Source organism: Tamandua tetradactyla, chromosome 19 (genome assembly GCF_023851605.1).
Source record: "Tamandua tetradactyla isolate mTamTet1 chromosome 19, mTamTet1.pri, whole genome shotgun sequence".
NCBI classification, from domain to species: domain Eukaryota; kingdom Metazoa; phylum Chordata; class Mammalia; order Pilosa; family Myrmecophagidae; genus Tamandua; species Tamandua tetradactyla.
Genome location: NC_135345.1, coordinates 20370858 through 20395731, shown reverse-complemented (window position 1 = coordinate 20395731; position 24874 = coordinate 20370858). Strand labels below are relative to the sequence as shown.

The 24874-nt window shown below is 32.9% G+C and overlaps 1 protein-coding gene across 2 annotated transcripts in view; it reads right to left on the bottom strand.

Annotated features, from left to right (window-relative positions):
* Positions 1–24874, bottom strand: part of SLIT2 (slit guidance ligand 2) — a 363732-nt gene that overhangs the window by 78781 nt on the left and 260077 nt on the right. Inside the window, exons 10-15 of one of the 2 annotated variants that reach the window (XM_077136499.1) lie at positions 15185–15256; positions 14637–14708; positions 7399–7470; positions 2969–3112; positions 2693–2856; positions 1706–1729 (exon numbers count right to left, since the gene is read on the bottom strand). In XM_077136499.1, the coding sequence (XP_076992614.1) occupies positions 1706–1729; positions 2693–2856; positions 2969–3112; positions 7399–7470; positions 14637–14708; positions 15185–15256 (548 nt within the window). The remainder of the gene's footprint in view (positions 1–1705; positions 1730–2692; positions 2857–2968; positions 3113–7398; positions 7471–14636; positions 14709–15184; positions 15257–24874) is intronic. The other variant, XM_077136500.1, reaches the window with a different exon arrangement.

Here is a 24874-nt window from a genome sequence, read left to right as displayed (position 1 = left end):
ATAATACCTATTATATGATGGTACTTTATGTAGGCTCAATTTTTAATTAAAATCTCAACAAAAAGGAAGTCCAAAGAACTCCTGTAAGTCCTTGCTTCTATAATTACTGTTTTAAATAGTGTAAATTGAATGATCAGAAATTGCAAGTTAAGCCATATCTGATGTAAAAGATATTTTTCAAAGCCTACATTATATTTGCAGCTGCAATAACAGTCCAAAACTGTATCAGAGTTCAGCATTTATGAAAACAATCTGATTTTTGTTCTTTATTTGGTGAACAGATAATAATAATTTCTAAAGTATTAATAAAGGATACTTAAACTCAATAATTTGAACAATTTGGTAACAATTATATTAACTGCTATACCCTGGGGATCTAATTCATATTAATGTTTTTATGCTATGGGTGGTCTGGAGTTTAGAATCTGGCTTCTTCAAGGTAAGTAATATCTATCAGACGACTTTCTACTTAATAACTAGGTAAAAATAGTGAATTTTAAATATTGCCAGTGAAGGCCAATCAACTGTACATTTCAACATTTTACTTCTTATGTAGCCAGTGCAAACTCTGGGAAAAGTAAATATAAAATATTATTGATTATTTAAGCTAAAAATATGCAATAAAACAAAACTCATTAAATGTATACTATTTTAACTATAATTCAACCACAGGAGGCAACAAATCTCTCCTTAAACTAGAGACCAAACCTAGAACTTTTCTTAGGAAAATGACATGTTTTTTCATGCTAACACTGTATATTCATATTTTTATTTATAGCTTTTAACATATATTATAGTCTTGGAATATACCCAGAAGATGGTGAATGTGGCTAATCAATTACTAACACATACATTTATATAATGGTTTAAAACAAACAAGTCAAGAGGCATTTTACACAACTTGCAGGCAAGGGAAGAATAAGTAAAGAAACATTTTTCAAAGAGCTAGTTTTAGCATCATCAGTCTTGGTAGTTTGAAGATTGAAGATGGGAAACACTGCAATTCCTTTTCTAAAAAGGCAGTTTATTCGCCTAAGTCATTTAAGACATATAGTTCTTGTGAACTTCAATCCTTTTATGAGGGGACATGAACATTTTTTTTGTAGAGTTATACTGTGGCCCCAAACATGCAAAAATATGAAGTCACAAGTGAATAAAGGAAAAATTGCAAATAATCAGCAGGAAGCTGCTATTGTACCATAAAAAGTAAAACACAAGAAAAGTATAATTTTTTAGTATAAAAACTATAGAATTGTAAATCTCATGATTGAAAAAGTATATACATTTGAAACTGATTTCTTGTAGAACTAGCTCTTTGACAATAGAAAGATTTCTGTCTTTAAAACCAGCTCAATGAGTTAGATTTTAAAAACAGGTTGATAGGTCAGATATACAATGTAAAGAAAGAAAATGATTTAAGTAGAGAGCCATAGGTTCAAAGATTTTAGCTACTGTGAGAAATTTATATAATATGCCAAGGTAAGAGAGAGAGAATAAAAGGTGGGAGTTTATTAATATATATGTGTTTAATATCAGAAGCTGCATGCAAAGGTCAGATTTTCAGGAAACAGCTACAAATGATCTATGCAGAATTAAATCTACCCATTGTATTTTCAAAGGCATGCATATCAAAGTTTTAGAAGCTATATTTTATAAGGGGAGGAAAGGGGATCCGCAGTTAGTCCTACTACCGAGCAAAACCTACCTGGAATGAAATACTGTTCTTTAGCTAAATAAAAAAAGAGACAAAAAAATAGAAGATGCACCTGAATGTCAGCAAGCAGAGATATGAGTTATATTAGATCAAGAATGGACTAAAGTTACTCTAGATAATTAAGTGAAAATGTATATTCACAGCAGTGGCTGAAGTTTAAGGTAGTAAATGCATCTAAATTCGTGGACAATAAACAGCATTATTTTGATATTAGCTTCTTAATATGAATTAACTGCTGAATATGAAATACGCCTGGAAATAGTTAGGTTGAGCACTACCAAAAACATATAGCATTTTTCTCCCTTAAAAATAACAAAATTAAAAAAAGATGAGACCAAAGCAAATAGTAAATCTCAATGAGGTAAAGTTTTTATTCAATAGTAATGCAATGACATTTAGCTTGTTATAAATAAGTATAATATTGCCAGACTTTAAAAATATGGCCTTTTAGAAAAATGTAACTTCACAGTCCTGTTCAATGTAAGAGAATATAAAATGGGAAGGTGGCATTAAGTGTGAGAAGCGAGGGATCAGAGGCTTTTCCCCATCACTTCTGAGTTAAGTAAATCATGTAACCAAGTCTCAGTCGACTTTCTGAAGAAATGAAAATGTGATTGATTTCCTTTAAGTTGCCCAATGGGGAATGACATAGTAAAAATGAGATAACATACTTAAAAGGCATTCTGAGTTAGCTAACAGGCCCTGAGTAAGTTCACACCCTGGGAATGTAGCACGAAATATCCAGGCATATTTTTATTTCTTCTGCTAGATATAGAGTTAAAAATGCTACATTTAGGAGTGCTAGATGAGTTCAGTCTACAGTTCAATATTTCTTCGTGGGGGGAAGAAAAAAGAAACATGATTCTGTAATGTTTTGTAATTCAGCTGAAGCCAGCTGCTTTTGCTAGGTCTCATGTAACCATTTTCGTTTTTTATTTTTGCAACACAAGGGAAATATTAGATGAAATAAGAAATTACCTGAACAACGGAATTTCTTGCTTTTGATCTGGCCGATTCTTTTGTTTGCCAGACGGCGAGGACTGGTACAGCGGGCACCGCTGGTCTCAATGGGGTTGGTATGGAGATAATCCGCCAGCCATTTCAAGTGGCAGTCACAAATAAATGGGTTTTGAGCTAAATGCCTTTCAGAAATAAACACATGACAATTTCTCACATGACTTGCAATGGACTCAACTCTCAAATTCAGAACGAAAACAAGGATCATCAAAGGCGATCCAAATTCTATATACATACATGGTTTGAATGGCCCGGAGAGGTGAAAAGGTCCCTTTGGCGATGGTCTGAAGCTTGTTGTCATATAAGGAGAGAAGGTTCAAGTTGTGTAGATCCTGAAAAGCATCTACCCGAAGGCAGTTTATCTTGTTGGCATTCAATAATCTGTTTGATCAAATAGTTGGAGAATTAAAGTTTAACGGCTCATTAACTCACCCTCAAGATTCTGTCCTTCTTGAAAACCCCGAATAAGAATTACATTTCTTTTAACCTCAATACTAGCTTTTTAACTTCAGTAGTTTAGATATAACATTCCAAAGGTTTGGGATTTTACTAGATAAAGCAAGGGTCATTGAGTCAAATGCACATCTAAAACTAGTGTTACTTATACATTTATTCAATAAAAAGTACTGAACATTATTCTCGGGAAGAAGTAGAGGTAGAACAAGGAACCTCTGCCATTAAAAAGGTGAAAAAAAGGGCCCTTTGTTCCTCAAGCTGCTCCATGAAAAAAGAAATTCAGTCTATTCTCAAAACAGCAGCCAGAATGATCCTTTAAAGCTGCTCAGATCACGTCAATTCTTCATCAAAACCATGCAACAAGTTCCAATTTTCTCTGGTAAAACTCTAAGTACTCACAATGGGCTTACAGGGTCTGAACTCTGCAATCTCCACATCCTCTCCTCTTGGCTGGTTCTCCACCAGCCACATTGGCCTCTGCATTCTTTTTCAAATAGGCCAGATTCTCTTCTCCTCTGTCGAACTACTTTGCTTTCTAAGTCTGCTTGAATCTCACCTTCTTAATGAACTCTACTCTTACCACTTTCTTTCATATCCTGTCTTGCTCCTTCTCCAGCCCCCAGCATTCTCAATGCCCTTTACTCTGTGCATCTACTTTTTCTATTTTTTAAAGTACATACTTCCTTGGAACATGCCATGTAATCGATTTATTTACTATGTTATCATTTACTGTATATTTGCATGCCCTCTCTCCCCCAAGAACATAAGTACTGGTGAAGGGATCTTTGTTTATTTTGCTTCTTGATGTTCCCTTTGTGCCTAGCACATATAACTGACTCAATACATAACTGTTGTTGAGTGAACAATTTATAATCCTCTTACAGAATGACACGTCATTACCATATTAGAGGCTCTAGTCTTACATTATAAATACCAGTTTAATCTGGATTAATAAATTAATACAATATTCCACAAACTTATTTTTCCCCCTATAATGCCCATATCCATATTCTGTGGAATTGGGAATTTAAAGAACAGACTTAGGCAAATGATGTTCTGGTAGAACATATTATTCCTGGTGATCTCATCTTTGGGAAGATACTTGTTCTCCTCACCATTTTTCTCACCTTCTAGTCTTTGGAGGCCTCACAGAAGGGGGTCCATCACTTCTGGAACTCATCTTTCACCTAATTAGAGCATTCCTTCCTCTGGATTCCTAAGAAGGTTTCCTCAGTGCTACCCAGTTTTATTACCTAAATATTTCATGTGAGTTAGCTTATTTGACCAAGGATAGTTTGGCCCTTGAAAGGACAGGAATATTCTTTGATACTTCTACTCTTCTATCAACATTTAATTCAGTGCTTTAGTACTTGGGATTTTAACAAATATTCAGTGGCTCAAAAAACAGGAGCTTTGTCATTTGGGTTTGTATGCTTCATAGTGTAACACTAAAAATGTTTTCCCTTTGGAATATATAAATCTCTATCTTCATTTAGCATATGAGGCTTGTCAGTTTTATTTGCTTGCTTTAAGGTACTCCGTGCACATGCAAACCATGAGTTCCTCATGGTGACTCTCTATGCTGCACTCTCTTTGTTGCCCTCCATTAGGAGCTGGAGTTGGATCTTCTCTGTAGTCTACAGAATGTTTTCTTAAACACTCTAGAAACCACATGCCTCCTCCACCTGCATTAGTACAAGTAATGCTGACCATACTCCCTGATTCATAAGCTAGCTGAAGACATGAGCTACAGAGCAGAAAATTAAGGACAGACATATGGTGGGAGCTTTAAAGAAATAAGGAAGGTGCTTCTTTAAGCTTTTGCGCTTTGAATCTATGCTGGCCAAGGAATAAGGAAAGAAGAAATGAACACCAATTTCTTTTACTCTTTCCATTTACTTACTTCTCCTCAAACTCGCCTGTATAAGCAGAACCAAGAAACTTTTCCAAATTTTCTGCTAGCTGTAAAGAGACAGCCACGTCACTTTAACACTGACAGGCTTGAATGGGTTTTGACCTGGAGATGGAGCCTTAGACTGAGAGGCGAAGATGGTTTTATTTATTGATTTATTCTTTCCTTATTATTTATTTATTTATTGATTTATTCTTTCCTTATTAGAGAAACTGTGGGTTTACAGAACAATCATGCATAAAATGCCACCCTATTTTTAACATCTTGCATTGGGGGGGAATATTTGCGACAACTGATGTTAGTATGTTTTTATAATTGTACTATTAATTAGAGTTCATAGTTTAACTTAGGTTTCACTGTTTGTGCAATATAGTTCCATGGACTTTTTCAAAAAACATTTTTATTCTGTTACATTTTATAAAATCTAATATGTCCCCTTTTAACCACATTTGGGTATATATATTTCAGAACTGTTAATTATGTTCACAATCACCACCCCCATGGTTTATTAACATACCTACAACATTAACCACTACTAAGTGTGAGTGTGTGTGTAAAGAAAAAGAAATGTTGGTACTAGCCAGGATAGTGTGGGACTGTAAGTAAATGACAAGGAGAGCACTGCTAAGAAAATGTGGAAGAATGATAGAAAGCTAAATAAAAAATAAACAATGAATGGTTACAGCATTAAATGTATTTATAATGAGCACAGATATTTATAATGTATTTGGAATTATATAACAGTCAGAAAATTGCTGACTTTAATTGCTAACTTCATTGCAAAGATTAAAAAGTAATTCGATGGAAAAGTTTTGGTAGTGGATGATGGTGATGCTTAAAAGGGAAAATTTTAGGTTGTTTATGCTAGTAGAACAAAAATTGTTAATAAAGAAAAAATAACCCCATAGGATTGTACATTACAGTAAATTCTATTGTAAATAATGGGCTATAGTTAATAGTACAGTTATAAAAATGTTCTTTCATGAATTGTGACAAATGTATGACACTAATACAAGGTGTTAATACAGTGGTATAAGGGAAATCTATAGTCTATGCATGATTTTTCTGTAAACCTACAACTTCCCTACTAAAATAATAATAATAATGTGAAACCCAAATTAAGTCATTAGGTTGCAGATATCAATATTTATCATAATTCACCTGTCTGTCATGAAATCAATTTACTGGGTTTTGTAGCATTAAAAAATAAATAAAGCGAGAGGAAAAATGAGTGATGGAATGCAACTGAGCAGGATAGAATGGACAGCACTACATATAGCAAGTTTAAAAATTGTTTTGTTAATATTTTATATTATTTGCTTCTCTATTTGTGTGTATTGGGTTGTGGTATAAAATATATCTCTGGGTAAAGGTCAAAAAGTTTACAACACAGATAATAGGGCAAAATTATGGACATAAATTATTCAAGGAAAAAGAACTACATTTGGGAAGTTTGTGGGATTAGGATTAAATATTTGTCAAATAAATGGTATGAATCCCATGTCATTAAATAAATATACTCTAAAGAAAATCCTAACCTTAAGAATTTTAAGGTAGACCAACTGTGAGATACGTGAGGGAAGAAATGACATCATATTCATCTTTGTATCCCCCCATTCAAGTCAGTGTTTCTGTGTGTGATGAATAACATAGAATTAGGTGACCCAACACTAACAATCTTTGTATCAGCAGCTTTTCAAATTTCCTTTTCACATGCGCATTCATTATAACACCTGGTGTCAAATTTTGTTCTTATAAATATATATAGGAAATATGTCTTTTGAGTCAAGGATGGAGTGGCTACTTTCTAGACAGAGTAGTCTTTAAGACACAGTGCAGCAATTTACAGATTATCTTTTCACTAAGTGTAGTTTGAGGCTTACTGCTTTGTGATGGCCTATTGCACAACATCTTTGTGTTTGGGGATGCTACTCCAGCACTCTCATTCCTGCAGATACTTTTAATAAAGGCTGGTAAGCATATCATCATGTCTCTCTCCTTTCCAACCACTGTTAAATCAAAGCAGAGATGCTTCACCAAGGGCTGCTTCAAATGACAGAAAGCCAGAAAGTATACATATATACAAGGTGAAGAGAAAGGTTTTGGGACAATTCCAAAGTGCTTTGTCTTCAAATAACAACCATTGTCAATGTTAGATTTGCCAGGTTAATATTTTTCATTTCATTAAAATACATCATTTTGGTCAAACTTTGCTGAAGGCTCCATGAAAGTATCAGAAGATACACTGGCTAAAATATAATATTTAGGTTCAACACATAAGAAATAATCAAATACTTACAGAAGCTGTAAGGAAAATAGCCCTTCAAATAAGTTCTTTGGGAGTTCTGTGATTTTATTTCCATAGAGGACACTGAAAAACAATGTTTTAAATGGAAAAAAAAATCAGAAACTGTAACAAAGCATAATCAATTAATTTGACACATTACATATTCAGGAAGATGGTAGGTTATATGCCCTCATCATTAAAGCGAGAGGAAAAAAATAAATTTGTAAATATTTTAATTGTACAGATTTCTCCTGATTATAGATCAGATGTATGCTTATTGCAGAAAATTTTGAAAGTATAGAAAAACACAGTGAAAGTTAACATATTAACGACCTCATCCTCTTTCACAGAAATAACCATTGTTAAAACGTCATGTTTTTCTATGTATACATACACAGTTCACATGTAATAAGAGCATGCTCTAGATAACAAACACTAAATGTGCAATCCCTTGCTTATTCAAGGGATGAGTTCTGAGTTCACATATTCTTATATTACAAACCGAATTCATATAAGAGTAAGGTTTTTATCTTAAATATTTGATATATATGCTCAGGAAATGGAAAATTTCTGAAGGTGGTGATCCTGAGCATGAACTTAGGAAAATTTTCGAAATGCATGTCTTCCAAAAGAAATATGAACCAGAATGAATCCTTAGGGTACCTGCCTCTGATCAGCCACTGAGTGGACTCGACAGTGCAGAGTATGATTTCATCACCTCTGTACACCTGTGTCCTAGCACCTGGGTTTTGGCACACAACTAGGTCTGGCATTTGCCTTTATGAGTGAACATTATTGGATGCATGGAATAAATTAGTAGAGAAAAAAGCATTAAGGAATAAATTAATAAGGGTGAAGTGAGGGCATTTCAACAGCAAATGAATGGGAACGGTTGTCTCATTGTAGTGGCAAGTATTAAAGGTTTACAATGAGGTCTATTTACTTTCAGCCTCCAAAAGTAGGGGGTCATATATAGTATTTGAGAATAGTTGCCTATTATCTTTTCTCTAACATGAATTAGTTAAATCAAGACTTTTCATTCAGTATAAAATGTCACAATAACATTTTTCTTTAAAAGTAGGGAACTAGGACTGTATGTAAGAAAAAGATAGAAGTTATATTTCTGAAGAGACATTTTGGCAAGATAAATTGAGAGTCATAAATATGTTTACATAGATTTTAACGCAGCAATTCCACTCTTGGTAGTTCAAGAAAATATTCAGAGATCCCACAATATTTTAGGCATGTAATATTAATTGTGGCATAATTTATAATAATGAAAAACGAAATGCAAATAAAATGTTCCCAATCCAATAATAGGGGACTGGTTAATTACATATTTCACATTTATAAAACCATATTTTGAAAGATATTGGGTGGCATGGACATGCTCATGATATATCTAATTTCAAAAGAATACATGCATAATACAAAGAAGTACATTAAAGTATGACCTGAACTTCGTTTGGAAAAAATGTACATATAAACACAGAAGAGAAGTGGAAAATATCTGTATGGCAGGTGATGTGTCATCCAGAGATAATTTGAATTTGCATCTATATACTTTTTCTGTATTTTAAAAATATTCCCTACAATTGACATCTATAACTTTCAAAAGTTATAAGAATATTCTTTTGGAGAAGAAATAGATGGATGTCATAATATATAGAAGGAAAACCTGAAATGGGACTCTAAATAATTAATATGTTTGGGAGCAGTACATGATGTTTGTTTGAAAAAGAACATAGTAATACAAGAAGGATGAATCACATGAGGGTAAAATGGTTTCCCTTTTAAGATGTCAGAGAGAGTGGAATATATTACAAAATATGAAGAAAATTCTTAAAGGAATAAATAAAGTTGGGTGCTATATAATATAAAATTTTACTTGGGTAGAAGAATGATTTTTTTTTAAAACGGTAAATCAACTAGAGTTGAAACAACTTAAAAAAATTAAAGACCACAAGAGAATTTCATACTGTCAGAGTCAAGGTAGTAAGGGAGTTAAGAAAGGTAAAACAAGGATAAAAGTATGTTTTAAGATCAAGAATAAGAGAAGAGAAGACATTAAGAGACACAATGGGTAGACCAAGATAGCACTAAAATCAGGATGGTCAGTTAATTCATTCAACATTGGTACTGTGCACTTACTATGCTTCAGGAACTTTGCAAATTTCTAAACTTGGAACCAGTGGACCAGCTATTATTTTTTGAGTATCCATCATTTGGCCATGTGCCTGGCACTGAGATGAATAAACTATGGCTTCGACAACCACCTGATAGAGAAATTTTGACTACTGAAGGAGTCTCATATTTTGAACCCACTGAGATTTATAAATGTACCAGGATGCATATAAATTGTGGATGACCCACTCAAGAATCAAGGAGTGAACAATTTAGTAGGTTGGCTTTTTGGGACTTTTGTTTGAAATAGTTCCTTAACCAGTATGGGAGTGGGACTACCTAGAACATATGCCATTTTTATATTATTAACTATTCTTTTTTCCAAAAAAAACTCTTTATTTTTTAAAGCTAATGTTAAAAATAGATATTTATTACTATTGGGGTATAATGGATATATGGCAAAGTGAAGGAGTGAAAGTACAAAAGAAATCATGAACTATCTCTGCATAGATTTTGCTGGGAATGTGGACTATCACATATAAAAATATCATGATTAAGACACACTTGTAAACATGATGGGAATGAGATTCCTCTGTGAAGAGGTACAGCAATTCTAAGGCTAGGTACAGTTTGCTCACACAATGAGATAAAATGGCAGCTAAGAAAAGAAGATTAAAAAGTCTCAAAAAATTCAAAGATAAGGACAGAGAACTTCGATGACCCTCAAGAAGGCTGGTGACAATTTGTGATATACTCATAAAAGGGAAAAAAATTTAACAAAGGAAATTAAAAAATAAAATGAATTCAACTGAAAAGAAAATAAATACACGAGGATTTGGATAATATCCAAATACCATACCGACAAATTAGTCAGCTTCTGTGCAGTTTTTTAATATGTGACTTAGAGTCAGCATACTACACACAGTTTTCACTTATGCTGGTAGAGAATCTTTTTAGGGAAATCTTTGAAGGCAGCTTTTGTACTGCTGTTAGAAGGAAGGCTAAGAGTGCTAAACTCAGTTTAACCCTTAGGAGTTTCTACATTAGGACAGCAGGAGACAGCAACTACTATTGGCCAGTTCTTAAATTCTCCTGACCTTGTTCAAAAGCTGGCAGAAGACAGAAGAAAAACTTGCCCACTATATAAAGCTATAAAACAGCCATGGTGAAAAGGATGCTATAGGCAGATTTTATTTTTAAAAAATGTCTGGGGAATCACACATTAATTAAAATCAATGTATTTTTGAGAATTATAACACTAAACAAGTTTAAGGGTGTACAGTAAAGAGAATGCAGAGGATAAACAGGAGATGCTACATTTTCAGTTTCACGAAAAACGTCTACTTAAGCCAAAGTACCAGGCAGCAGAGCCAATTCCAGTCTAAGAAAAGACCACAGAAAATGGAAATATAGTAATCAAGTCCTTTATTGTATCACCCCTGTGGAATTCTGGAGCTAGTTAGTGAAACGCAGACCTGTATTAAATGAACTACAATGGTTTGCAAGGGGTTAATGAAAAAAAAAATGAGGTAAGAGGAAAACCACATGCTTGAGGTCTTTGTGTATAAATATTCTCTGGGATAACTAAAATCCAGATATGTATACATTGATCATATTCAGCAGAAGAATTTGCCATGGTGACAGCTATTGTTTCTTGGACATTTGCTATGTGCTTTAACACCACCAGGAGGGGGTAATTTCATCCCAATTTTATAGATGGGGTAACTGAGGCACAGGGAAATTAGTAACTAGCTCAGCCATGTACCTAGTAAATGACGGAGACAGGACTTGAACACAAGCCATCTGATGTCTCAAAAGGCTATATGTGTTGTCACCATGCAATACTGCTACAATACTTTTATTTTGTTAATATAGGGGGAATTGTTCAATTAGAAATTGGAAAGCAATTATTTCAGACAATGGTAAATACGTTGAATTCTTAATCATTATTAAATATATAGAAATTTTGTCTATATAGTGATAATATAAACACACGAAATATAAAACCCTGAGGATAAAATGATTTGATAAATGCATATAAATGGAATGATATTTTGTTAATAATAATGCATTTCCTTAAAAGAGACCTTATAAAACATTCTGCAAATTAAATCCATTTCCCTCTATGATATGCCATTTTGGTAATTAAGCAACAATTTAAAATGGAAACTTTTTTAAAAAGTGAAATGCAGTAGTGGTATTTGGTATCATGCTGCCTTTTTTTTTTTTTTTGCATAGGCAGGCGCCAGGAATCGAACCCGGGTCACCAGCATGGCAGGTGAGAATTCTACCACTGAGCCACCGTTGCACCTTCCAGTATCAGGCTGCCTTTAATTATTATAACATCTACAGAAAACATAGGAATTAAATTCAACTACTCTGTATTTTTTGTACAGTTCTGGAAAAATATGGTATTTAATTTTAATAATAAGGGACTTAAATAATATTAAGAGAAATCAGCATAAGTAAAAACTTGATTTAAACAAATAAATGCTGCCTACTTGCATTTATAACTACACACTTACAAGTCACTTCTGTTCATTTTGGGAAAGTTTGGATCCCTGGTTCATAATCAAGGTTTCCAATACGACTCTCTTCCTTTCCACTAAACCTATCTTTCCACCTTATTTCATCCCGTTATCCTTGGGCTCCTGTCTTACCTTGTTACCAACTATTGCAACCTCTCCATATGTCAATTTTAAGCATCCTCTCCTCTCTCCTCACACTGATTCTTTTCTTCTTTCTTAAAACAACCAGGATACTCTTGCTTTAGTGTATAGCATTTAGCTGTTTCCCCCTTCTTGAAAGCTCTGCCTCCATATATCTGCACATAACTGCACAGCTCACCCGTACAAATCCACTTATCACCTTCTAAGCAAGTCTTTATCACCCTCTTTAAAACTTTTTAACTCCCCCACACCTCAGCATTTCCTGTCCCTTTGCATTCTCTATTTTTCTCCATAGCAGTTTTCATCACTGGATACACTACATCTTTTGCTCATTCACTTAATCAGTGATTTCCTCCAGGAAGGAGGGTTTTACCTGTTTTCTTTCCTCTTGCATCCCCAGTGTCTTGACCAGGGCCTAGTACACAGTAGGAGCCTAATAGACTTTTGTTAAACATAAATGATTGTGGTTAAGTGAAAAAGGGAAAGGGAAAGTGAAGATTTTTTTAAATATATTTTATGGGGCAGTAAATATATTACATATATTTTTTGATACATTTTATGGGATGGTAAATGTATTAATCCTTGGATGGCCACCTCAAAATATGAACACAATGAAGAAAATGATAACAGTGCAGCAGGTGGGTCATTCTAAGATCGAGCAGATGCTCTTAAACCTCACACAACCCCCTCCGTTATCACCAACATAGCTATTTGATTCTCCCCTTGTCTATCAGTTGTGCAACCTTACAGTGGAATATGTAGGTATTCCACTTCTGCAAAAGCAGAATTTACATTTAAACCCAGCAGGCATGTTCTTTTACGTGTGTTTTTTACTTTCTATTATGTTAGTAATATCTTATATAGATTCTATATGATAATTTAGAATAAAATAGAATATATATAATAATATTCATTAGCAAATAAATAATGGTTTGCTGTGATAAATGACAAATTATAATAATACATATATTCGATTTATTTTACTTCTTTTAGTCATTTAATTGTCACAACCAGAGAAGTGCCATTCAACCTTATTGAGGCCACAGATGCTTAATCTTAATAGATGCAAGCAAGCAGATATAAATAATAATTCTCAATCAATTTTTCTCCTTTTGTTATTGGATGATAATCTTTGAGGCACAGGCACTTGAAGGACTCAGAATTGGTATTGACCTTTTTTTTTTCTGTCATTTTGTACGGCTGGAATTTGTCAGTGTTGACTTTGAATAGACACACCGTTCGGTACGGACAATTTGATGGGTGATTTAACTGTGAGTTTTTCATTGAACTTTGTGATTTTAGAATCTGACAGCCCATCTGAGAGCAATACGTAACTACACCCTACATTATTTGTCAAAAAAAAAGAAAAGAAAAAAGATTGTTCTTCTGGCCTTGGGTTTCCTCAAACAACCACCACAACAAAACACACACACACAGACACAGAAACAGATCAAAGTAAATACTGTAGCTGAAGTGGTAGTTTATCATTACTGTTATACAATGAAAATTATAGTGTTTTGAGCAGAGCAACACAAACACCTGGGTGTCCATGTGCCCGATGAGCACTTCAATCTGACTCACTCCTTGGTGAGAGTGAGGACAAATAGATCTGTGAGCTCCAGCTGTTTACCTGGGACACATGCAGGTGCCTTCTGTAACGCTCACGTGCTATCACTGACTTCCGAAACATGAAAGAGCCCAGCAATAATTTACATCAAGAAGAACTCTCCCCTAAGCCTCATATTTTAAAAGAAAAATGCCATCCTCCATCCTCATACTTTAAAATTACATCTTGAAATAAAGGCTGCTGTAACTTGGCAGACTTTTGAAGATTTTTTTTACCAGTTCGAAAGAATAAAGGACTTTATAGATTTATTTTAGGACCGCCATAATTTACATAGCTTTCTTTCCAAAAGTCCTTTGGACTTTAAAAAAATGGTCATGTTTTCTTATCTTTGTTCTTCGAGAAATTAAAGCTAGTTCTTTAAGGGAAGTCTGAGGCTGGTGAATTAGAGTGGAAGGGGGCCTCGAGCTGATCATTTTCCTTAAATATTCTCAGCAAGACCTCTCTGGTATCATTCAGAAGGGGACTGATGTCAGCAGCTGTAAATTTGGAGATTATAAATGCAGCATTGCACAGAGTACTCCAAAATAAACACTCTTCCCTTATTTCAGAAAGAAAGAAATTTTCCAAAAAAAGAGTCCTCACTCTTGCTGTCTAAACAGAAAACTAATCAGAATCATAACATTTGTGCCCTTAAAAATTAATTGGCTGATTTTAGTGACAGTGAGCAATCCCTCTAAAAATGATGGAATTCATTAATGATTAATAATAGTTAATTTTATTAACGACTTGTAATTCATAATAAAACTTAAGGGAGTATTTTTCTTAAATGCAAACTAAACACTATAGTCAGATATTTGTTGTTTTCCTTCAGTGATGTGGTCAGTACTTACAGAGAATTCAGTGAACGTAGTCCTTGGAAAGCATCTGGTGCTAGTTCAGAGATTTGATTATTGCTCAGGTCACTAGGATTAGAAATAGAGTTAGGTTAAATTAAATTGAATGTTGGGAACATTTACCACATGAAAAAAAGCTATTCATTGCCTTTCCATGTTTGTTTTGCTCCTATCCATATATGTATGAAATCTGAAACATCCTGATTTTTTAAAATCACATTTTAATCATTTATTGGCTATTTTCCCAGAATATTATTAAAGATGCTGTGTCTGAGTTTTGAAAATAGAACATTTAAGAACTTGACAGTAGATATTGACCAAATACCTTCACACAAGCATAAACCAATGTTAAATTACAGAGAAATTTAAAATATCACAGTTTAGCTACTAACATTAAGAAATTATGATAAAACCAGCAGTCACATCATTCAATACTTAAGCTGTCAAACACTTAAATACGTATGCATAAATGGTTTTATTTGTATGTATGTCATGATCTGTATAATTTTAAAAATTACATATATTCCAGAATATTGCTCACTCACATTCTTCTAAGCTTTTTATATGGTGAGAAAGCTCCAGGAGGGATGACCTTGATTGAATTCTGTTCCAAACGTCTGAAAAGAAGAAAATTCAAATTTTCTCTGGAAAAGTGAGCTGTCAAATATGTTTAATTTAAGCCCAGGATTTGTGATAAGAAGCAAGTTGATGTTTATTATGAATGACATTTCCTTTATCCTCAAAAATACAAACCAAAATTAATTGTGCTGCCCCTAAATGTAGAGCAAGATTGCGATTCAAAACAAAGCAATTATATAAAAATAAAAACATTCAGATTTTATACTATTACAGTTCCATTAATATTTAAATAAACAATTTATATGAGAGAAAACACTTTAAAATATCTTTAAGATGCTAACTTGACAGTATATTTTAAAAGACTAAATATAAATGAGAAATATGTATTAATACTGAAGATATGTATATGCTTTAGAGATAATTATAACTCTTTCACAGAGGACATTACTGCTTAATATTAAATTTTACAAACTCTTCCCTTTTTTCTCTACAGAAATTGTTTAATAGGATGAAAACATAATTTTTATTCTCACAAAAGTAAATCTGACACTTCCTATGAGGCAAAATCTTAAAATGCTAAATCCATATGTGCTGTAGGTATTTCTAACAAAACTGTCTGAATTCTGTTGATTTGTTATGTGAATATTTCACTTTAAAACCACTGCAGCAAAGTGCATTCAAACACACATGAAGTATTTTTATGATACACTAAAATCACAGAGTTGAAAATATTTCTCTGACATCATTTATTCTATGGTTCTGCTATCGCAGAGACAGATTCTACTCACCTAGTTATTAACGACAAAAAGTAGATTTCTTTAAGTCTGTTCATAAATATTTTAGTTCATCAAAAACACTGCCTTTCAGCACCATTTCCATCCATTTAAACATGCCTATAAACATTTCCTATTCCTGTCTCTTCTCTGCTTTATCCCAGACAACTGACTCCAGTGGACCATATATCCCAGGCTCTGCTGACAACTAGTTTCTGGAGAGAACCAGATGAGAGGCACTGGCAGGCGACTGAAGGTGAGGAAGAGGAGAGAAGCCAGGGTTTTCTGTTCTCTGTGCATCCTCTCTGCCCCAGGTGATGACTGAGGATTGGCCTCATCTCTTTCTTACAGGACTTGGTGTAATACCACCTCTTCCTTTGGTCTTTGATCTTTTCAGCCAAAAGGTAGTATCAGCTTTCCAACCTTTTCACCTTCTTATCAGTTCTTTAACTTTTAAGTCCTTTCTACTACTGATTACCACCATTCCCCCATATTAATTCTCCCTATTACAATACCTGGAATAGCCTTCATTTACCTGCCTGGATAACAAATAACATATACACTTGTTTTTGTATGTCATACATAATGACTCTCTATATATGACATGTTTCACATATATTGATTCATCTTTTACTAAATATTGGTTATACTTACATACATATTACATTAACAGCATTTAACAAACATCAACTCAAATCAAAACAAAGAATAAAATCCCTTGCAGGTTAAGTCAAATTACCTAAATTTGAGTGTTTTCTGATCCCAAAGTCCTTCTCACAATACCACGTTTTCTTCAATAGCCCCATGGTTCACCCTACGACTTCCTGATATCCATGTGGAATGGTTTCCACAGTCTTCATTCTCTTGGATCTCACTGGAGTATTTGACATTGCCGACAATCCTCTGTCCCTTGGATGTGACACTATACCCTTCTTTTCTCACTGTACTATTTCTCACTCTCAATTTATGGGTCACTTTCTAGTCCTCTAAGTACTCTATTCCCCCAGAGCTCTGTCCCTTCCTCTCTCACTCCCAAAGTAAATCCTTTCTTAATCATCTACAATGTCCTCTTCCTCCAAAAAAACAGAAGTTATGTCATTCACATTAATAAGAAAATCATGCTTATTTACCAAATCTAAAATCACCCATAATGTAAGAGCCAGATCATTGTATTTTACTATAGTCTTATTTGCATGTGCATTTGCTTTATGTAATTGCGATCTGAATGTTTATAACATTTTGAATTGTACCCTTTACACTGAATACTATGCCATTTATCGTTTCCTATATCCTAAACATTTTTAGTGGACATCATTTTTAAAGTCTGTATAATATTCCATTGTCAAAATGTATCATATTTCTTTAATTATTCCTGATTAGCAGACAGTTAAGTTAGCAATGATTTACATTATTATTAATAATATCATTTATTTATTTTATGATTAGAAAAGCATGGTCTCTTTTTGAAGACTTCATCTATTTTCTCAGGTATAATTATAGTTGTACCTGCTTCACTCTATAAATCCAGGAACATTCTCTTCCTGACTCTTTTGCTTTTATCTCACTGTATTCTGTTCAAATATAATTCATATCTGACATACTGCTCCCCCACCAGAAGGTGGGATCAGATTTACCCCAGAAGACAAAAAGTATAATGAATATTATGAAGAAAAGAAATTTTGTGCATGTGGATTATGTATCTTGGTCCTAAGAAAGGCTATTTTCTTCAGACGCTCCAAATACAGCATGGTCATCTAAATCATTTTGTTATTATATTCTTGATCAGTATATTTTGAATTTATAGATTAAATATTTTTCTATTTTTTGCCATGATCCACTCTTGTATTTAAATTTTAACAAGCTTAAATGTAATCAATGGAAATATAATTAAAATAAACTATAGATGGAAAATAAGCTACAGATGTAATATACTATTGACGAGTTGGAGGACTCTCTTTGAATGTAGATCCCATCATTTCAATGTGTTAGAGATTTTGCACAAAATGATATAATGCTATTATGAAGAAAAAAAATTATTTTGGTGACTAGTAGATTTCTGTTAATAATACTGCAAAGTTATTTCAAATAATTACTTTTCATAAACTTCATTCAGGTCTTTGAAAATAATCTAAGGCAAACAAAAATTAATTAATTCACTCCTACCGATATTTAGTGTCTACTATGTGCAAGATACTACCTTTTATGATTAGAATTCAAAGAGGATCAAAAGCAGACATGTTGATGCACTCTTGGAGCTTTTACTGACAAAGTATCTAACTTTGCAGTAAGATTTCAAAGATAAATTGTTTAATGCATATTAAAAAAAATTCTATATTCAGCATTGAGACTTCTGAAATGTCAATAACCTTAACTCACAAATGCGGCCAAATTAATTCTATCATTTGATATAGCTGAAGAGCTTCCAACGAAATTTATTTATTTTAAAGTCATTTATTATTTTAACGTCTCAAAATGTACATTACTTACATTGTTCATTTATTGTACTGATGACACTCAAATATATGCTACTATAATTTAATTTATGTTTAAGTTATTTAATTTTATATGCAATTAATTTCATTGATGAATATACTTACTAAAGGAATCAAAACAAAATGATCCACAAGTGAGGCCACATATTACATTTTCTTTTTTAGAAAGTAAATATAAAAAAAAATTTGAAACATACGTCAATCCTTTATAAAGTTATGAAATAAGGGGAATTTGAGAAGAAATATATGCAAAAATTATAATTTAAACATGATGCTGGATGTATCATTTGTTATTGTAATATAGCATGACAATTTTCACATTGCACACCATTTCATTTATAGCAGAAAGCTAAACAATGCCATGTACAATAGATTTACTTGCATTTATCTATTTATTTTTAACTCTTTCCTAAAAAAAATGAAAGATTTGAAACAGAGCATATATTTTTATTTACAGCAAATTGCCAACTAACTGGTTTTTATGGCTCTATCTCAGCAGTATACTAAGGCAAAACATAATTGCATCCTTCACACAAAGAGACAGATTCTCAAGAAAGAAAATATTCTACCACTGACAGATGTCAAAAATAAACTTTAAAACACATAACAGGCGGGCCGCGGTGGCTCAGCGGGCAAGAGTGCTTGCCTGCCGTGCCGGAGGACCCCGGTTCGATTCCCGGCCCCAGCCCATGTAAAAAACAAACAAACAAACAAAATATAATAAAACAAGAAAATGTTTAAAAATGTTTCCCTTTCTTCCTCCCTTCCTTCCTTCTCTGTCTTTCCTTCCTTTCCTCCCTCTCTCTTTAAAAAAAAAAAAAAAAAAAAAAAAAAAAAAAAAACACACATAACAAAATGCCAATTTTCTCTTCTCTAATGGACAGACAACAATAATGTGTAATTTCTGTTAACTTTTAAAGTCTCTAGGATAAAGGATTTTTATTTTGTCATTACAAGAACTTCAAAATGTATTTGATAAATTAAAAAACAACTCACACCTCAAATGTTATTTTTCCTTGTACAAAAAAAGGCGGGAAGCATTTAAAACAGACCATAAGAAATAAAGAAGAAAAGTACTGGAATTTTCAAGTTAAGGTGCAAAAAAAGAGGCAAACAGAATATATATCTTCTGGCTTTGCTATCCTTTAATCTGCTTTAATAGCATGGAATCTGCTGAATTTTATAGAGTGCAAATTTGTATCCATTCTTCCATGAAGAACCTAATTAAAAACATTCTAGAGTTACAAAAATAGATAGTGTAATGGCGAAGATATATTTGCATGCGGCAGATAAAATCCATCACAATTAATATGCTAGTCCACCATAGAAAATTCAATATTTTGAGTTTCAAGGTAAAAATAGATTTAGCAATGTGAATAGGGGGAGAAAATCCTACAACTACTCTAGGAAGTCTTTTTCATGTAAACGTAGCCAGGAGCTTTTTGTCCACAGAATTTATGTGAATGGTTCCAAAACATTTCAAAACTGTTTATTTATAATAAAGGAATGGCTTTTACCATTTCATCAAAATCAGAAGGCAATTCTAGATACATGCCCAATGAAAAAAGAAAATACAGACAGTTTTATAATTGCTCCAGTAAAAAAAATGCAAAGTATGTTTAATCAGTAAAAGACCTTTCTTGCCCCTATACATTTTTCTTTATGCTTTCTAATTGCTACTATTTTATAATACATATCTTTGCAGTTTTAGAATTCGTAAAGGATGTACTGCAAATAATATATGTCACTTGGTGTCTACTTCACAGATTATAGAAAACGAAATATGGATAATCCTTCTGCATTTATACACTAGATACTTAGAACATGGAATTTATGTGCATGTATAATTTTCAGCTCAATGATTTCCAGTTGTCAGTTGTGCACTGATGGACTCTAGCATAAAAAATATTCTACAATGATTATCAATGAGCAGATCTTACATCATTAGAGTGTACAGTAGACAGTATAATTGGGCAGTCAAAAACTTTGACTAAGCTCTGGAGATATTTACAAGATGTTAAACAATATTAGTTTATTTTATTATTAGTTTAGTTTATTAGTTTATTTTATCCACATATCAAAGATTACACAGAATCTCAAAAGAGAGGTACTTATAGTTGTATATTTTTATACAAAGAGGTAAAAAATATACAGTTGAGTCATTAAAAGTATGAGCATTGGACTAAAATAGCATTGAATCTGTTATTGGTCAATGCTGCTGACTTGCAAAAGTTACTTTTACTCATCTCAGTTTCCCTTTCTGAAAAATAGGGAAAATAATATCTGTCATGAATATTTTGGTAAAAATTACATGAGATACAAAGAAAAGAAATGATATGCACAAAAATAGTGAGAGAATTAAAACATGGGCATATATATACTAAACATATATAGCATTATATAGAGCAAGTCTACAGTATATGTTAGTCATATATATTTGCATTTGTGTGTGTGTGTGTGTGTGTGTGTGTGTGTGTGTGTGTGTGTGTGAGTTAAGGTGATATATGGTCTGGTCTCTAGAGTGAATTATATATAGTTCCCAACCATGCTTTTCAACAAATTAGCAGTAAAGATTTGCTGATAATTGAGTAACTTGAGATTAAATATATATACACATACATCATTCACATGGAGAGTGATAAAAATATAACTAGCTGACATTTCCACAATCTACACTATTAAAATATGTAGTAGTTTCTTTAATTTGGAGCCTGTCTTAGAAACTCAAAAAAGTTTTTACAAAATACAGTAAAGAATGAGTTTGGATTGATTGTGTCTGTAACATACAGCCCAGATGCCGATTATACATGGCAATAAAACTGACAGTTCTTTGCATTTTCCCCCATCTGCTTTTTTTTAAACGTAAATGGCAAAAACAGCTGCCAGAGAAGAGAAATAGACTTAATGGGGTGAAGGGGAGAAAAATCACTCTAGCTTCTGATTCTTAAACTACTTAGTGTCACCAATATATCCCCATCACAGGTAATGTCAGCTCAGGGTTTGAAAAGGAGAAGCCAGCAATATTCCTTTGACATTAGGATTTTCCTGCCTGTTACATAATAGCCCTAAAGCACGTACTTTATATTTCTGGAATGTTCACCTAACTTTATCAATAAAAGCATGCCATTGAAATAGTGCATATGTCCTTATATAAAATGAAGCAAGATATTTCAGACTATAATATTATTTCTGTTTTGTAATTGCAGTCGCCAGAACTTGGTAAGGTTAATAAATATCTTCAACAGGTGAGTGAATATTGGCCTCTAGGGGGACATATATAGCGAACATTTTTTGTCCTCAGACTGTGTCCATGTTAATTGATTACCAGCCCTCCCTGTGTTGGGATAATTTTTCCCCAAATTTATCCATTTCCTAAATCTTATTTTATTTCTTATGATGTCATCCCAGGGTAATTCTGCTGAATGTAAATGCATTTGATATTTTCATAGTAGAAATGACTTTTTTTTCCTTTTGGTCTTTAAATATTTATAACAAGATATAAAAATATGTGGATGTGAATATGTGTGCTCCTATTAACTTCATATTTTAAGCAATAACATTTTCAATGAGTGTGAAAATATTCGTGCTTGTATGTATATGGACACACATTCAAGTGCACAAGTCTATTTGGTACACAGATCCACACAGCTTAGTCTGAGAGAAAAATATGGGTTTAGACACAGGCTCACCAATTTCAGGGAGTAATAACATCAATATCACAAAGCTTTCATATATAATTTTTCTTTAGTAATCCAATAAAGAAAAACACTAAGAAGTTCCATAGATTTGCTTTTCTTTGATAACTAATATAGATTGACACTGAGAGCTACATTGCCCATTTGCTTCTCATTTTAGTTTAAAAATATCATGCTAATGATATTTACAGATCATTTGCTTAACAGTATTACTAAAATAAGTTTGTATCTCCCCCTCAACCCTGTATAGTTATTCATCCAAATTATCCATTATCCTTTTCCCAAAGTTTAGATAACATTGGAGTAGTATTTGAACAGAGTATTTGAAATTTGAAATTGAGTATATGAATCTTCAACTCAGTGTTTCCAGCTGATTGTACAAACATAATTTTATATTTTAATTCCTAAACAGTAAATGACAACCTCATTCATTCTGAGGCCAAATATTTTGACTGTGACCCAACATCATCATTTTTTGTTAAAGTCCACACTGGTCTCATTTACATCTGTTGGCTCTCCGTGTATTCCAGCAGAAATTTGAGGGACTCAAAATCACCAGCCTTAGGGGTCACCTCGTAGACTAACCTTCCACTGTTACAAATTTAAGTTGCTTCTACTTTCTAAATGTTTCTATATGCCTTTTCTTTACACTCCCTGCAGGTTACGTTTACGCCGGTTCATATCATCTCTCATAGAGACTATTGCTTTTGCATTCATCAGTAGGCTTCTTTCCTTCAAACCATTCCACCCCATGCTGAGTGGTCTTTCTAATTAATCTAATCACGCTGCTCCCTTGATTAAAATTATTCGTGTATCCTATTGTCATCAGGACAGGCTTGTTCAAGATTGGGGCTCCACTTTCGGTTCTACCAATTGAAAACCTTAAAAATTTCTCCAAACACACACACGCACACAACTCTTTCAGTTTTCTGGAACTATGCATGTCTTTTCCTCTTCCTGATCAGCCTCCAATTTCTCTGCCTGCAAAAACATCCTCCTAGTTGAAGACTCTTTGATTCTCCCTAGACCCCAAGGTATTCCATCTTCTGGGCACTCTGTGCATATAAATTTCACTACTTATCATGTATTTATAAAAGCTTATGTTTGTGTACAGCTTCAATTCTCTGAACTGTAAACATTTTGAAGGCTAGGACTATGTTCTTTCAACTAAAATGCCTGCCCCAGAGTAGGCACTGAGAAATAATGGTAGAGTATGTAATACATAAAACATGATACTTTTCCAAATATTCTTCCTCTGTTTCAATAACACTCTCCAAATCCTTGAACATTTTAAAAGAACTCAGTTGGGGTTTCCTTGCTGCCTTTAACACTTTAGCTTCTTTTCTTGTCATTTTAACTTTTCTTTTCTCCCAATTTATTTATAATTCTACCAAAGTGATTTCTACTTCTCAATATAATTAACATTACAAAAGTTTGACCCAGTCTTCTGTAAATTTTTCTCGTAAGAAAACTACTGTGCTTTCTCAATGAGAAAAGTGTACAAAGCGTGCATGGATGTGGGTATATATATATATATATATATATATGTATGCATGTAATACATGTGTTACAAAGTATGTAACAAACATGTATGTAATATATACACTGTATATATAGTTTTAGGGAGCAATTAGGTTCAAATACAAATAAGGAGTTTCTTAAGAATACACAGTTAATAAAAGCGCATCCTCTTTTGGATGATATGTAGATTTATAAAGATAGTCTACTATTTTCAATAGCAATTGGAAATTATTAAAGATATGCATATAAAATTGAGACTTCTGCCCAAAAGATGAAAACACTCCAAAGATTACCAGTAATATAATGGCCTCTGTAATCACAGGTTCTATACATCTTAAATTTATCGTGCATGATTAATCCTAGATAATTTAGATGGGGTACTGAGAAGTTGCTATAGAGATTGTAGTAAGGGTAGCTACTGATAATTGCGAACTAATGTGAGGTGTGTGTTTTGAGGAAAACACACTGGGGATCTCTGTTTTGTATACTGTATTGAATTAGCTCTCTGTATTTGTTAGGAAGTGAAAATATTATGTCTATTTCTGGGTCCTTAGCGGAGAACAGAATCATCATTTGAAAACCTCAGAAAATAAAACCTAAAAATACAAGAAATTAAAAATAATGACGAAAATCAAATGACTTATCTCATTTAAAAAATTTCCAGAAAGGTATCACATTATTCTGTTTTTACAATTAGAAGTACACTAGCTCATAACTGGTGCTTAAATAATACTGACTTATGTACATTATACGATGACAATTCTGTTGTGATTGTTTTTTTAATGACATTTCTGGGAAAAATTTCACTATAACATCTTAATTCTGGCTATGTTCTATTGCATCTCATAGCCTTTGGACAGAATTATTTCTTAATTTTAAAATAATTTCATAATCTCCACTCTGACAATTATTAACTTACTACTTATTTAGCAACCAAACTCTAACCATGGACTGTTTATTTCTTTCACGCAAAGCTCAATTTAAGAATTACTATCAGTTTCCTTACTTAGTTTATAAATATTCTCTAAATAATAAAGTGAAGTTAATGTACAGGTGCAGTGAAAATTAGTCAAACTGCTATCATATTAATTTTTAAACTTTATTTAAAATTTTTGGCATACCTAAAAGAAAAGCACCTAATTACATAGCATTCTACCTATACTATTAGCTGTAAC